Source organism: Hypanus sabinus, chromosome 10 (genome assembly GCF_030144855.1).
Source record: "Hypanus sabinus isolate sHypSab1 chromosome 10, sHypSab1.hap1, whole genome shotgun sequence".
Taxonomy (NCBI): domain Eukaryota; kingdom Metazoa; phylum Chordata; class Chondrichthyes; order Myliobatiformes; family Dasyatidae; genus Hypanus; species Hypanus sabinus.
Window position 1 is genome coordinate 115529485 of NC_082715.1, and position 15811 is coordinate 115545295.

The following is a 15811-nucleotide window of genomic DNA, read 5'->3' on the forward strand; positions in this document are numbered from 1 at the left end:
GAGGAAAGGCATGTTCTTTTTCTTCACTTCTAAAAACATTACCATAAAACTGAGTTACTGTAAAAGCTAGAATTCACCACTAACTAAATTCTAACCAGGCCAGGTTCACTCAATAGTAGCTTCATAATGTTTGAACCATTACATGGTGGCATCAAACGCAACACGAGATACCTGAAAAATAAAAGATTCAGGATATACAACTAATAGTACTCTCAATCTCTGGATGCTTTACAGCCACTTTCATGAGAAGTTCTTATTGTAAATTTGTAAAGGGAGTAAACCTATGTTCTACCCAGAAACCTCCTACAAATAACAGAATTGTAACTTACATTCACTGGATCATAACAGCTAGATACGCTCTGCTCCACTGACAAAACAGACTAAGAGGGGATGGCACAATGGGAATTCTCAGAAAAATAACTCAAACTTCTTGAATTCTAATATCAAGCTTTTAACACAGCTCACTCATTTCCCTGAGCATTAGTGTCCTTTCCTGAAGTACGACACTTGGAAGAACCACTGGAAATTAGCAATCTGGACGGGGAGGATTGTGTAGGAATTGCAATGAGTATCACCAAGAGTAGCGTGGTAGTACGGACTGAAATGGCTAAATCCTGACAAGATGATGCTGTAGCAGGCTCCGGATTTGAGGTCGATGTTCTTGATCTGTTTTGTGTGGGGGCGGGTTGATGTTTCACTCTAAATGATTTTCATGTCCTTGGAGAAGACAAATCTCAGAGTTGTATATGGATACATACTTTGACAATAAAAGAACCTTTGAACTAACAGGGAGATGGGCAGGCAGAAAAAAAGCATAAGGTGTACCCAAAAATAAGCAGTAAATCTGAAAGCTGCAACTCAGAACAGCTAAAATTGCATGTTCAAGCAGAATTCAATGATGGCAGAATCAAGTGATCAGTCTAAAGCTGATAATAAATGACTCAAGAAGACAAAATTCATATATGTTCAACTCTCCAATGAGCAGTGAGTGGTACAAGCAAATGTTGGTTAGGACAAAAGATTTTAATGGGTACTAGGATATCACAGAATGTTTGAGAAAAACAACAGTTGCCAGATTATGGAAAAAGGAAGGTCAAAGGCTGAGGTGCTCACAGTAAAACTGCTATTTTAAGTGAATGGGGAGATAAGTATTTTCCACAAATGAACTGGATGTATGTTATTGTACGAGAGATGACCATGATATTGGAGATAATAGATTACCGATGCAGGAATCTGAAGCATAAACAAACAGCTGGAAGAATAGAGTGTCAAACATTCTTCCCTTTGCCTCCAAAGATGCTGCTCACCTATGGATTTCTTCCAGTAGTTTACCTTTTTTAAAAAAAACCTTGTTCATTATCACAGGACTTCAGGGTACCTGATAAAGACTTCATGAGAAATGCAGTAACACACTAAGAAAATGCGGGAGGAATTCAGCAAGACAGGCAGCATCTATGGAGAGAAATAAACACTTGATATTTCAGATCAAGACCCCTCATGAAAAAGTAAGCAGGTCGAAGCCAGAATAAGGTGGTGGGGGCAAGAGGAAGGAGTACAAGCTAACTTTCAGAGTTCCTCCAGTATTTTGTATACGTTGCTCAAGATTTCCAGCTTCAACAGAATCTCCTGTGTATATGTAAGTTATACACAGAAAAAAATGAGTTAGAAAGTTTAAAGAAGTTGTCTGGAAACGCTAAAGCACTGCATAGCAAATAATTTATTTCTTTGAGGCAGAACTGTACAAAGGAGGTAACTTTCATTTAATTAGACCATATGACAACGTGAAAATGTGAAAGGTGACCTGTTTTAGCACTTTGGTTACATATAAAGAATCCAATGCTCTTCTGATAATTGTTTTATGTAACTTTCATACCCCCTCAATAGGGCAAAGACCCTATTTAATGATTCATTAGAAAGGCAGCACTACAAGCAGTTAAACTCCAATTATCTCAGTACTGTTCCAATCTAAAACACATACAGGGCATTCCCAAGTAATGAAAGGGAATGACAGATACTCCCAAGTTGGACAAACACAAAAATCACTTGACAGTAATCATGTATTAGTGTCTGGCATGGAGGGGCCACTGTATAGGTTTGGAAAAAGCTGCAGAAGGTTGAAAATTCACCCAGCTCCATCATGGGCACTAGCCTCCCCACCAACGAGGACATTTTCAAAAGGCAATGCCTCAGAAAGGTGGCATCCTTCATTAAGGACTCCATCACCCAGGACATGCCCTCTTTTCATTGCTATCATTGAAGAGAAGAGACAGGAACTTCAAGACACACACTCAAAATATTAGGACCAGTTTCATCCCCCCCACCATCAGATTTCTGAATTGACAAAGAACTCAAGTATACTATCTCAATATTTTCTCCTCTTTTTGCTCTACTAATTTAATATATCTTATTGTAACTTTGATGTGGAGAGTTTTGGAAAAACAACAGATTTCGCCACATATTCCAGTGATATTAAAACTGATGCTGACTCAGCTGGTTTGAAATTGAGATAAGCATACGTATTTCTGAATTGAATATTATGGGAAGTCACTCATTTATCAAAGCATCCATGAGTTGGGTGCTCATATCTGACATAATCTTCTGACTGTGACTCAAGTAGTAACAGATAAGCCACAACCCAGCCAGCAAACCAATAGTAAAGCAAATTGTCAAAAATCAAAGATATCACATTTTAAGTCTGTGAAAATGTGACATTTGTTGAGTGAGACTACAGTAATGGCAACAGATAATTTAAAAACAGATAGAAAAAAAGAGCACAGAATTTTATTATATTGCAAACCTTGAAGGATAAAACTGTGCTATAGATCCCTTTATTTCACCAATTCATTTTTAAGTGCTCATTACATTTGAAGGATCAAATAGCCCAACACAAGTGAGGTGACACAGATGCATCTATGTCAGGGGTCAGCAACCTTTTTGCCTCTGTGGGCCAGACGGCGTATTAATGAGTGGATGGTGGGTCAGATAAATGCCATAAAAAACTTGAAATATGGGAATTATCCATTTAAATACATCTAGTTATGTTTTGCCTCAAATGAATGAATAACGCATGCTAGAAAATCATTTGTGCCGTAGCTTGCCTACCCTGATCTATGTCATAGATACACAGACAGTAATGGAACTGGTGCTACTCCTCCCACAAACAATAATCACTTATTTAGCACATCATTTGCAATTCCCACTTTCTGATGTTTGTCCGATTTCATATCCACTGGACAACATTGTTAATTTTATCCAACAAGTACTAACTGAGCACAAGTAGTAAAAGCTCATTCTATTAAGGATAGATCTCTACTATACAAAAAAGCACTGACAGTAGGCTTGTAAGAACTGACAACAGACATTTGCCGCTCCTCAGTACATCACAGAAACTTCCTCTTTAAGAATAATGAGCAAAGCCGCACAAGGAAATACTTGCCGCAGAAATAACAGTAGCTTCTGCACTGACTCAAACCACAGACTGGTGATTTCGTTTATTTAATTATAGCGATACAGTGTGGAGCAAGCCCTTCTGGGCTTTTGAGCTGTGCCACCCACCAAGCCCTGCTTTGACCCTAGCCTAATCCAATGACCAACCAACCTACCAACTGGTACGTCTTTGGATTGTGGGTGTTAGTTTGTGGCATGCCTCCCTCCGTTCAAAAGCAGCAGCATCAAATCCATACTACAGGGTATTGAAGTTGAAATTCTGCTGCAGTTCCAGGATTGGGTGAGAGAAGTTTTTTAATTTTTTATCCTTGTTCAGTCAATTGTATATCACTAAAAAAATTAACCAAAAGACAAGACCAAAATTCTCAATACCATCAAAAAATTTGAAAATTTTCCTTCCATGTCAAGAAAATTGAAAAAATATCGATTCTACATTTGTTCACATATTCCTGTCTTCAAACAATAGGAAAACACTTTGGATAAAATTTGCTACATAAAAGCAAGTCATTCCTTATGATAATATTAATGATGTTAAAGGCAAAGATTGCACTGATAATGTAAATCCACAGACATGGTTGAATGAGCAGCATCTGCATATTTTACAACAAATCCAACATCACAAAACCAGCTCAAGTTATCTATTGGACTTTCCTTCTTCCTCCCCTATTGCAAGATTTCTATTCCCTACACAAGCCTCATTTGAATGTAACTATTGACTTATTTATAAGAAGTTTGCTTATGTGCTAAATCTTCAGATGAGGTCTGGAGAGACAATCATACAAGATTGGATAGAGTCTAGAAGAGTGAGGGAGCTTGACAGAAACTAAGGATTGCAGAAGTTCTCACCAGGGTGGACATGAAAAAGGTGAGGAAGTGACAAACACACCTAGAATTAGTACCTAATGTTTAAAAACAGATGAAGACAGGAACATGCAGTTGAGTTTATAATCCAGTCAAACCATGACTTTATTGCCAAGTTGGATATGTTTTGGTATTAGGACTACCAACCTTTCGGAACAAATAAATGAACACTTATACATAGCAATGACCTGAAAATCCACATCACTGTCTGCAACTATTCAAAACACACACAGCAAATTTCAATACATCCCAAAGCATGTGTACCTAATTTCCAATTAAAATCCCCTTCCTGCTCTAATAAAGTGACAAAATATTCTGCTAGAACGTGGTAAATATTAAAACCCTACACCTCTCCACTATGCTCGGAGAACCCATTTTGTAAATTGTTTCCCATTCTTCCAGGACCTCCTCCTACTTAATGATGACCCCGAAGGGAAGGAGCATACAAGATGTCGCCTTGAACAGCACAGAAGGGGAAAAAAAAAGTCCTAGATTTAGATGGTGGACGACAGCATGGACATACATCCTCCACACACAAACTCTGGGGCTAACAAGGAGTCAGATTTGACAGTTTCAATCCGTATCACGTGTTACTCCGTTACAATTTCATCATATAAACAGTCTATGTATCTTCATACGGTGTGAGTTAAGGAACAGGTTGAGAGCTAATCAAAACCATAATCTAACACAGATTAGATGTTAATCCCGAGGACATAATCAAAAAACAGTGAACGAAAAAACGATCCAAGCATCACAGGGGTTTTTATCTGAGGTTTTTTTTCTTCTTAGCATATATAACAAGCTTTCTATTCTTTATACAGCCTCATTTTGATTCAAATATTCATGTTTTTCCCTTTGCCGCCTCATATTTAATTCCGCAGCTAGCGAAAGAGAAACCGTCAAGATAATGAAATGCTCAACAGTAAAGCACTTTATCCTGGAAAACATTATATTAACATGCTCATTTCAGCTGACTGCGACATGAATTATTGAAAAAAATATTACGGGTTGATTCAGCCACCAAATCTTATGGTGCATAAAATATTTCACGTTCCGCCCGCCTTATATTACTCATCACCAATAGCTCAAAATGGAAATTACATAAACTAAGAGGATTAAATGCTGCTGATGCACACACGGTATTAAGAATTCTAGTTTACTAGTAAAACCATTTCCCTCTTTGTATTGAAAGCAATAAAACTCACAAGCTTGAGTGCGTAAAATGGTATGGTTCTTTATCCTTTCCAACCTTCACACGCAGCGTTCAAGAACAGTTTTGCAAATCTATCGAAATCATTCACAGCAGGTGGCAACTCTCCTTTCTAATGCCTGGGTATTTAACGCTAAAACACGAAGGCCAGATTACATATCTTTTAAAAACAAATGCTGGTTTCTTTTTACCAACCTAACGATATGGAGAATTAGAACATTGAAGGAAAAAGACAAGCAGCGGTTCCTTTTAATCGCTGCATTTTAAAAAAAAATCGAAATTCCTTTTGCATTGGGGTGGATAACATCCTCTGCAATTGTGCACGGGAGCAAGAGCCCGGCCTTTCCAGGGTGACAGAGCCCCAGGGAACCTGACAGCGGCGGCGGCGGCACCGGCGAGCCGTGCGCTCGCTTACCTGCACACACACAGTCACCATAGGAGGCCCATAGCAACCACCTGGCCGTCGACCCCGGTCTCCATTAAAGCTCAGTCAGGCAGCGGGAAAACGCCCAGAAGTCGGCTGCGATTCCAAATTCCGACGCAAACACACGCACCTCTCTAGCGGCTGGAAGGGAACAAAATAAACACATGCCACCGATGCGACCGCAGACCAAGGAGGAGGGTCAGCACCCGCCCCTCAACTCCTTACGTCCTGACGTCACCGGCGGCACGTCCCGCGGCTTCGGCCCCTTGCTTTCAGTCCCGACCGAGGGCATCGCGACCCGCCGACTTCTTCTGGCATTTTCGTGCGCGCCGCTCAAGATTTCCAGTTTCTGCAGAAACTCTTGTTGACATCCCCCCCTCCTCGCTCCACCCACATCGCCGGAGACATTCCCGCCCACTCGCACGTCACGGCGCTGTCTCCCTCGGGAAGCAGTTATTTTAAAAATAAAACCGTATGCCTTGGTAAACAAGGCATCAAATCGAAGGCCGCAGGAAAGACGTGGGCTGCACTGAGGGCAAAATTAAAAAGGGAAAGGCAGAACGGCGTTGCCATGGTTTCCTTGCAGCGTATTGCGTCAGTGCGTTGGGCCGGGTTGCGTGCAGGAGCTGTGAGGCGGCTGCGGGGCGAATCGACACCCTTTTCCCCGCGTTATCAGGTGATTATGGACGGGATACGGCGTTACCGTGTGCGGTGGAGATGGGGAAGGAAGCCTGGCCAATAATTTGTGGGCCGGGCGGAGGCAGTAGTCCGCGTGGATACTTGGGAGGCCGCCTGTCTCCACAACGTGGTTTCGGCTCCTTCAATGTCACCAATCTGAAGTGTTTGACTTAAATGCCTCTGCGGGTGCAGAATGAGCTGCGGAGTATTTCCATTATCTCCCCATAATCCTCGACCTGTCCCCCGCCCCTGTCCGGAGAAAGTCCTCTCGACCTACTGAGGTGCAATAAGAACCAGGTTTATAATCACTGGCATGTGTCATGGAATTTAACTTAGCAGTAGCAGTTCAATACAATACATAATATAGAACAAGAAAAACAATAATTAATAATCAATTGCAGTATACATATTGAATAGGTTAAAAATCGTGCAAAAATAGAAATAATGTGCATTTAAAAAGTGAGGTAGTGTTCACGGGTTCAACGTCCATTTAGGAATCGGTTGGTAGAGGGGAAGATGCTGTTCCTGAATCGCTGAGTGTGTGCTTTCAGGCTTCTGTATCTCCTACCTGATGGTGAGAAAAGGGCATGTGCTGGGGGCCCTTATTAATGGACGCTGCCTTTCTGAGACTGCTCGTTGAAAGTACTTTTGTAGGCTAGTACCCAAGATGGAGCCAACTAAATTCACGACCCTCTGCAGCTTCTTTCGATCCTGTGCGGTAGCCCCCCCCCCCCCATACCAGAGAGTGATGCAGCCTGTCAGAATGATCTCCACGGCACATCTAAGTAGTGGGTGGGTGACTGTACGATATAGATACAAGGTGCCGTAGATACGGGAAAATAAAGCAACACACAAAAAGCTGAGGGAGCTCAGAAGTTCAGGCAGCAGCTATGGAGGGAAATGGACAGTCAAAATGTCGACTGTCACTTCCCTCCATAGATGTTGAGTTTTTATAGCTTATTATGACTATATGATTAGGGTATGGATTAGTTCTAGAATTGGCTGAGGCTACTTTCTCTCAAGGGCAGATGCCATTTTTCTGTTGGGACATGGAAGCAATTGGAAAGTTTGTAACAATGTTTGAGGAAAATGGGATTTACCTTGAAATACAGTTTAAAAATCATTGCTGTCAATAACCTGTGATAAATTCCTGAGGCAAAGCTACATTTCATGGAAAGGCATTAACAAATTTAGGGGAAAATTAGGTTTTCTGTATGCCAGTGCATAAATTGGAAAAGCTGCAAGAGCAGTACCTGAATATCCAAGGAGGCTGTTTAGTATCTGTCACTGAGTGTATTCAAGACAGATGAGTAGATTTTTACATATGAAGGGGCATAAAGGATATAGAATTAGCACAGGAAAGTGGCACTTAGGTAAAGGATCAGCCATGATTTTGCTGGACAGTGAACAGGCAGATGAGGTCATATAGCCTACTCATTTTAAAAGGGTAATTAGTATGAAAAGAATATTAGGATGCATTAATGTGATATTTGTGGGCAGGGCATACAGTTAGTTTGAGAACTAGAGGAGTCTCGTATTTGTCCTTGTCTAGTCCAGGCCAGGTGTTGTAACAGTAATTGATTGCCTTAAGCAGTAGGATGCTAAGATCTCTTTGAATCATCACCATGGAAGACAAATGTGGAAAGTGGGTCTTGCACAGCAAATGTCAGGGTGTCAGGGCCCCAGGGAGTGTTGTAGAATGGAGCGACTTTGGAGTAGAAGTACATGATTCCCTAAATGTGGTGTTAGAGGTAGACAGTAGTTTTTTTTAAAAAAAGGCTTTTGGCACAGTGGTCTTCGTCAGCCAAGGCTCTGAGTATAAAAGTCAGGATGTTATGTTGCAGTTGTACAAGATGTTACTGAGGCGACACTTGGAATCAGTTTTGCGGTCAGTTTTGGTCACCCCGCTGGAAAGAATGTAGGACAGATTTGTAAGGGTGTTGTGGGAGCTCTGGACTGAGTTATGGAGAGATGTTGAGCAGGTTGAGGCTTTTTTCTCTGGAGCACTGGAGAACAAGCAGAAGTGTATAAAATTGAGGGACTTCACACTCACATTTATTTAGCACATGTATGTTGAAACATACAGTGAAAGGCATCATCTGCATTAACAACCAACACATAAGGATGTGATGAACCTCTCGAATGTGGACACACATTCCAACACCAATGTAGCATGCCCACAATGATCAACAGAACAACAAGCAACAAACCAATCACAATGGAATAGCCCTTTTCTTCCCTCCCTCTCACCCACACTCCAGGACAGGGCTCCAGGTTTTGGCCATCTGGCATCGACTTAAATGTATGTGGTCTATTCCCTCTGGTTGGGGATTCGAGGACTTGGACAGCGTGAGTGTGCACAGTGGACTAGTTCAGATGTAGATCTGTTTCTGTGCTATATAACTAAGATCATTAATGGAGCACCAGGGTGTGAGATGGAGGAATTATCAGATAGTTTTAATCCGGTAGCAGTTTGTCTGGAGAAAGCAATAATAGAGCTGTTTAGTCAGACTGCCAGACTAAACATAATTTACTGTGATTTAACAAACTGATGAATTGTCGTTGAACTAAACGACTGATTTGTGTTTCTCTCAGCAGATGCTGCCTGACCTAGGCATTCCTTGTACTTTCTGTTTTTAATGTGGATTTCAAACGTCTGCAAGATCTTCCTGTTGTAATTATTGTTGCCTTTAATTTCGTAATGGCACTGTTCACAAAGGGCTTTGTTTCTTTGATTCGTACAACAGAAGCAATGAGCTGTATGTTCAGGTACTGTATCATTTGCCTAAGAACTCAAAACTTTCTGTTTGTAGACACATAATTATTTCACTCTTCTGCCTTCTGTCCATAACCTTTGCCCTCACTAATCAAGAACCCATCAATCTCTTTTAAATATACCTAGCAACTTGCCGTCCATAGTCGTCTGTGGCAATGAGGTCCACAGATTTACCATCCTCTGGCTAAAGAAATTCCTCTTTATCTCTATTCTGAAGAGACATCCCTCTATTCAGAGGTTGTGCCTTCTGGACATACAACACAGAATCAGGTCTTTCTGCCCACAATGTCCATGCTGATCATCAAAGACCCAATTTTTTTATATACTCCTACCCTAATCCATTCTACTTTCTCTACATTCCCACCACCTTATATTGGGATCAATTTAGAGTGGTCTCTTAACCTACCAACTCATAGCTCTTTAATTGGTCTACATTTTGACTCTTGCATCTCCATGTTCTGCCTGTCTTTGTTAAAATCTTTCTGCCATTTACACACTGATTCTGCATTTAATAAGTGTGAGGTGTGATTCTCCAATGAGTAAATGTAAGCAGGAGTAGAGTAAGCTGTGAAGTAGTGGGTGGTAGAGGGAAGGCTTCAACCCTGATTGTGAGTGTGCATTTTTATTTAGTATTTAAAACCTCTCTTCACTTCTGCCCTTCACTTTAGTACCTCGACAGTCTGTGGAGCTATACAGAAGATGACCAGGGTGCGGGTTGTGGACAACAGTTCCCTCGGCAACACCCCGTATCATAGGCCGCCCAAGTGCATTCATGTGTATACCAAAAATGGCATCGGCAAAGTAGGAGACAAAATCTTGCTGGCGATCAAAGGACAGAAGAAGAAGGCGTTGATTGTCGGCCACAAGATGCCTGGACCTCGGATGACACCCAGGTTTGACTCTAACAACGTGGTGCTCATCGAAGACAATGGGAACCCAACAGGGACACGCATCAAGGTGCCTATCCCCAAAGCTCTGCGGAAAATGGGTGGGGAATATTCCAAAATACTAGCCATCGCTCAGAAACTTGTCTGATTGGGTATCACCAACCTTGTATTGTAAGCATCAGTTACTTCCTACAGCTGAAACACCTTTCTACTTCATTCCAAGATTTGAAGATTGTTCAATTATATCAGCTGTTCATTTGAATATTAAAAATTTTATGTCTTTGTTGCCTATGAACTTCTTTCTATCACTGTGATATTTGGTCATGCTTTTCTCATTTCAAACTATGATATCAGTATTTCCATTTTAGTGTATTCCTAACATTGTGTTGTAGTTTCTGGTTGGAAGGTCTGTTTGTAATCAATTGTTAAGCCATGCAGCCCCAGAAACAGGCCCTTCAGCCCTCCATGGCATGTTGGCAATAATTTACCCAACAATATTAATTCAATCCTATACATTTGTGATTCAAGTGCTAGTCATAGAGTAGCACAATATGGAATCAGACTCTTTGGCCAACCATTGTGCCCACCAAGCCAGTCCCATTTGCCTGTGTTTGGCCTATATCCCACTAGACCCTTTTATCCATGCACTTATCCAAATGTCTTTTTAATGTTAGTGTACCTGCCTCCGGTACTTTCTCTGGCAGCTCTCTGCTCTTTTGATTTTACTTTCTCCTGCCCAGGGGGGTAAAAGTATGTGCATTCACCCTATCTATGCCTGTCATGGTTTTATACACCTCAGTGCCCTATGTGCCAAGGAATTAAGTCCCAGAATGGCCATCCTCTTCTGAATTCAGGCCTCCGAGTCCTGGCAGCATTCTTGGAAATTTTCTTTATACTCTTTTCAGTTTAATAATGCATTTTCTATTTCCAACTACGGTCTTACCAACATCTTGTACATCTGCAACATATGTCCCTACTCCTATACTTAAGGCCAGCATGTCAAACACCTCCTTCACCACCCTACCTACCTGTAACGTTGCTTTCAACCTTATCTCTTAAAGTAATTTCCTGTTTTATTCTTAAATCCTGTGAGAGTACCTGCCTCCACCATCCCTCTGTAAACAATTGTGAATCTGGCTCAAGAGCACACATTGGTCATGGTCTTTCAAGAATCAATTGACTTGGACATCATCCCAGAGGATTGGAAGATTGCAAATGTCACTCCACTCTTTAAGGAGGGAGAAAGGTAAAAGAAAGGAAATTGTAAGCCAGTTAGTCTAAACTCAGGGGTTGGGAAAGTGTTGGAGTCGATTATTAAGGATGAGGTTTTTGGTTACTTGGAAACTAATAAAATGTCAAAGGCAGCATGGTTTCTGTAAAGGGAAATCTTACCTGACAAATTGGTTAAGAGTTCTTCAAAGAAGTAACATGCAAGGTGGACAAAGAAGAGGCAGTGGATGTTATTTACTTTGATTTCCAGAAAGAATTTGATAAGGTACTACACGAGGCTGCTTGACAAGATAAAATCCAATGGCGTTACAGGACAGATACTGGCATGATAGAGGCTTGTTTGACGGGCAGGAGGCAGTGAATGGGGAAAAAGGGGGCCTTTCTGGTTGGCGGCCAGTGAATAGTGGTGTTCCTTAGGGGTCAGTATTGGGACCACTGTTTTTCATTTTGTCAATGATTTAGTTAGTGGAATTGATGGCTTTGTGGCAAAGTTTTTGGATAATACAAAGATAGGTGGAGGAGTATGTAGTGCTGAGGAAGCAATGCGATTGTAGCAGGACTTAGACAAATCAGAAGAATGTGCAGAGAAAATGACAGATGAAATACAGTTTTGGAAAATGTATCATGATGCATTTTGGTAAAAGGAACAATAGTGTGGACTATTGTCTAAATGGGTAGAAGGTTCAAACATCAGAGATGCAGGGGGACTTAAGAGTCCCAGAAGGTTAATTTACAAGTTGAGTCTGTGGTAAAGAAGGCAATTGCAATGTTGGCACTTATTTCAAGGGGAGTAGAATATAAAAGCAAGGAGATAATGCTGAGCCTTTGTAAGACACTAGTCTCTATAAGCCGCACAGAGTATCGTCAACAGTTTTGGACCCCGTATCTCAGAAAGGATGTGTTCTCATTGGAGAGAGTCCAGAGGAGGTTCACGAGGATGATTCTGGGAATGAAGGTGTTAACATATGAGGAGCATTTGGCAGCTTTGGGCCTGTACTCACTGGAATTTAGAAGAATGCATGGGGACCTCATTGAAACCTCAATGTTGAACGGACTAGATAGTGTGGATGTGGTGAAGCTGTTTCCTGTGGTGGAGGTGTCCAGAACTAGAGGGTACAGCCTCAAAATTAAGGGGTGACTCTTTAGGACAGAGGTGAGGAGGAAATTTTAGCCAGAGAGTAGTGAATCTGTGGAATGTTCTGCCAAGGACTGCAGTGGAAGCCAAGTCTGTGGGTATATTTAAGGCCGAAGTTGATTGTTTCCTGATCAGTCAGGGCATCAAAGGATATGGCGAGAAGGGGTTGAGTGGTATCCGGGATCAGCCATGATGGAATAGTGGAACAGACTCAATGGGCTGAATGACCTAATTCTGCTTATTCTTAGTCTTATGGTCTAAGAGGCTGTTTCTCTTATGGAGACGAATGTTAATGAATGACAGATTTGGTAAATTGGGTTATGATTGTAACGTACTGAGGTACAGTAAAAACATGAATGTATACCATTCATACAGATGATTTTATTGCAGAAATGCATCGAGGAATAATGGAATGCAAAGTAAAGTGCTGGGGAAAAATAAAGCAAATGTAATTTGGGGTAGGCGAAACAAAACTAGACAAAGATTGAAGTTGTGACCAATGCAATAATGTTTGAAGTTTATAAAAGCCCTTGATTTGGTATAGTAAAGGGAACTAGAGAGAACTCCAGAGCAAGTGGTGTTCACTGAGGGCGTAGCTTCTCTTTGTAGGATAAATGGACTATGTATAGTATATATTAACAGCTGGATGGCAAGGGACCTGATTCTGTACAACTGTGTGAGTTGAACTTTATTGTAAGGGGAGGTCGTAGGACCAATACAAGTATGAGAAACTGACACAGTTCCCACTCACATAAGTGAATGGGAACAGGGTGCTGGGCAAGAGGGATAAATTGGTATCATTACTTTATTACTGTCACATGGTACCAAGGTATGGTGAAAAATTTTTGTTTTGCGTGCTGCCAATACAGATCGCTTAATCCCATGAGTGTATAAGGAAAACACGGTAACAGAATGTAGAATAAAGTATTCCAAAGAAAGTACTGTGCAAGTGGACAATAAGATGCCAGAATATAGCAGGGAAGATTGTGAGATCAAGAATCTATCCAATTATACTAAGGAATTATTCAATATGAGTCTGGTGGTTTGTGCTTTGAGGCATTTTCTTTATTATCTGCCCTGTGAGAGATGGGGTCCTTAATTATCTTGACTGCTTTACCAAGGTAGCAAGAAGTTTAGAGAGACTCTACGGAAGGTAGGCTAGTGTTCTCAGATGTGCTGAGCTGTGTCCACAACACAGTAGTTTATTGCAGACTTTGACAGAGTAGTTGCCATACCAATCAATGATGAATCTAGATATGAGTGATGTGGCACAGAAGAGGAACTGGTGAAGTATCTTGCAGCTGATGGAGGATGTTGGCTGGCTCAGATTGCTTTAAGATGTTAGAACTTGGTGATGAGAGAACTCCAGCAGCAGGTGGATGGATACCTGTGCAAGCAACAGAGCTAATCTGTACCGCCCAGTGTAGTGACCCATGTGGTTCAGAGTGCTGTGCTGATGAAGACAATTTGTTTTGGGCCAGAATACTGAAAGAATAAGACTGTGGAGTTCCGTTCTGAGGAAATCTGTCTTGTCAGGCATACTGTTGTGATGTCATTCATTGGGTAAAAGAAGGATGTAAAATTCAAAATAAAATTTGTACATAAATGTCACCACATACAATCCTGAGATTTTTTTCCCTGTGGGCATACTCAGCAAATCTAGAACGGTAACTGTAAACAGGATCAATGAAAGAACAAGCACACTGCAAATGCAAATATAAATAACAAGAGCATGAAATAACAAAGAGTCCTTAAAGTGAGATCATTGGTTGTGGATAGTATGTAAGGTAGTAGGTAAAAGCAAGTATGCCCTAGGGTTCTAATGCTTAAGGGACTTCTGTTCCTGTTGACTGTTTTGATCCTAAGGCATTCATTTGTCTTTCGTCAATATGTCTTTCCCAGGGAAAAGGAACCAGAAACTAGAGGGCATAGGTTTAAGGTGAAAGGGAAAAGATTAGATAGGGATCTAAGGGACAATTTCTTCCTGCAGAGAGTGGTGTGTACTTGGAACAAACATCTAGAGAAAATAGTTGAGGTGGATACAATAATGGCACAAAAGATACTTATACAGCTAAATATATACAGTAAATAGGAAAGATTCAGAGGGATACAGGTCAAATGTGGGCAAATGGACTAGATTAGGTAGACAGCTTGAACAAGTTGAGCTAAAGGGCCTGTTTCCATGCTGTATTAGCCCTTGTGCAGTAGTAGTTGCGGTTTTGCAGATAAACACAGGAAGTGCTGAAGTTTCTCACACTGTGGTGTGTATAAAGGCCATACCCCAGTCATCTGACAGCTACTCTCCTTGTCCGACATTACAATGCCATTGTATAACTTGGCCTGCATCATTCTACTGGGGCAGAACCTTGTTTATGGGTAGAACAATGCAATGTTTTCTTATCACTGTCCAACCTGTTAAAGGAAATAGACCCTTTTCTATTTACTCCATACAGGCCTCTCTTAATTTTATTCTTATTAAATAAATCTCCACTTGGTGTTAATACCAAAGAAAATGGCCCCTGCTGCAGCATCTTCTCATTAACAATAACTTTCCAGTTCTAGTTTTTGTGATTTTTCTCTACATTTCACTAAATGTAATCATGTTGTTCTAATGTCATGGTAAATTATACTATAGCAGTCTGACTAATGTTGTACTGTTCTAGTGAGACCATGTTCTTGGTATTTTATGCTTTGAGTAATAAAGGTAAATATCCAATATGCCTTAACCACCTAGAGATCTCCAAATAGTACACTCCCTCTATTCCTTTGTACTCTTGTTTGTTATTTCACTCCACACATTGTGTCATATTGGGTGGCAACCTTGCCGTTTCTTTAGCAGTTTTTTTCTTATGAGGCTGAGTTGCTAGCTCGATGCTCAACTCAGCGTGGATGGAAAGCATACATGGAGCCAGCCAGATTTGAACTCTGGACCACTCTCCTCGAAGTCCAGCGCTGATGCCACTACGCCACCAGCTGGCTGATACCTCTGTACTCAGTATCATTAATTTGGACTTGCATCTATTCTAGTTTTAACATGACTGTAAATTATGCAGAATCTGCTGGGTCTGTCACACTTGTGGGCAGGGGAAGTATGAAGGGGCAGGTGGGTGGGATGCTTAGGAGCTTCCTAGCTCTTTTTGCTTTGGAGTACAGCACAGAAGGT

The 15811-nt window shown here is 41.1% G+C and overlaps 2 protein-coding genes across 5 annotated transcripts in view; one reads left to right on the forward strand and one right to left on the reverse strand.

Moving 5' to 3' along the window:
• Window positions 1-6125, reverse strand: part of LOC132401015 (CSC1-like protein 2) — a 198310-nt gene extending 192185 nt beyond the window's left edge. Inside the window, exon 1 of one of the 3 annotated variants that reach the window (XM_059982731.1) lies at window positions 5934-6125. The gene's annotated coding sequence lies outside the window, so the exon portion shown is untranslated. The remainder of the gene's footprint in view (window positions 1-5933) is intronic. The other 2 variants (XM_059982730.1, XM_059982728.1) reach the window with 2 other exon arrangements.
• A 346-nt stretch (window positions 6126-6471) lies between these two features.
• Window positions 6472-10582, forward strand: mrpl14 (mitochondrial ribosomal protein L14). Of its 2 annotated transcripts, none has more exons than XM_059982732.1 (3): window positions 6472-6618; window positions 9219-9389; window positions 10065-10582. In XM_059982732.1, exons 2-3 carry the CDS (start codon window positions 9322-9324, stop codon window positions 10429-10431), a joined length of 435 nt encoding a protein of 144 aa, XP_059838715.1. In that variant the 5' UTR covers window positions 6472-6618; window positions 9219-9321; the 3' UTR covers window positions 10432-10582. The 2 variants fall into 2 exon arrangements, with proteins under 2 accessions (XP_059838715.1, XP_059838716.1); XM_059982733.1 differs by having other exon boundaries at window positions 6491-6618; window positions 9216-9389.
• The last annotated feature ends 5229 nt before the right edge of the window (window positions 10583-15811 follow it).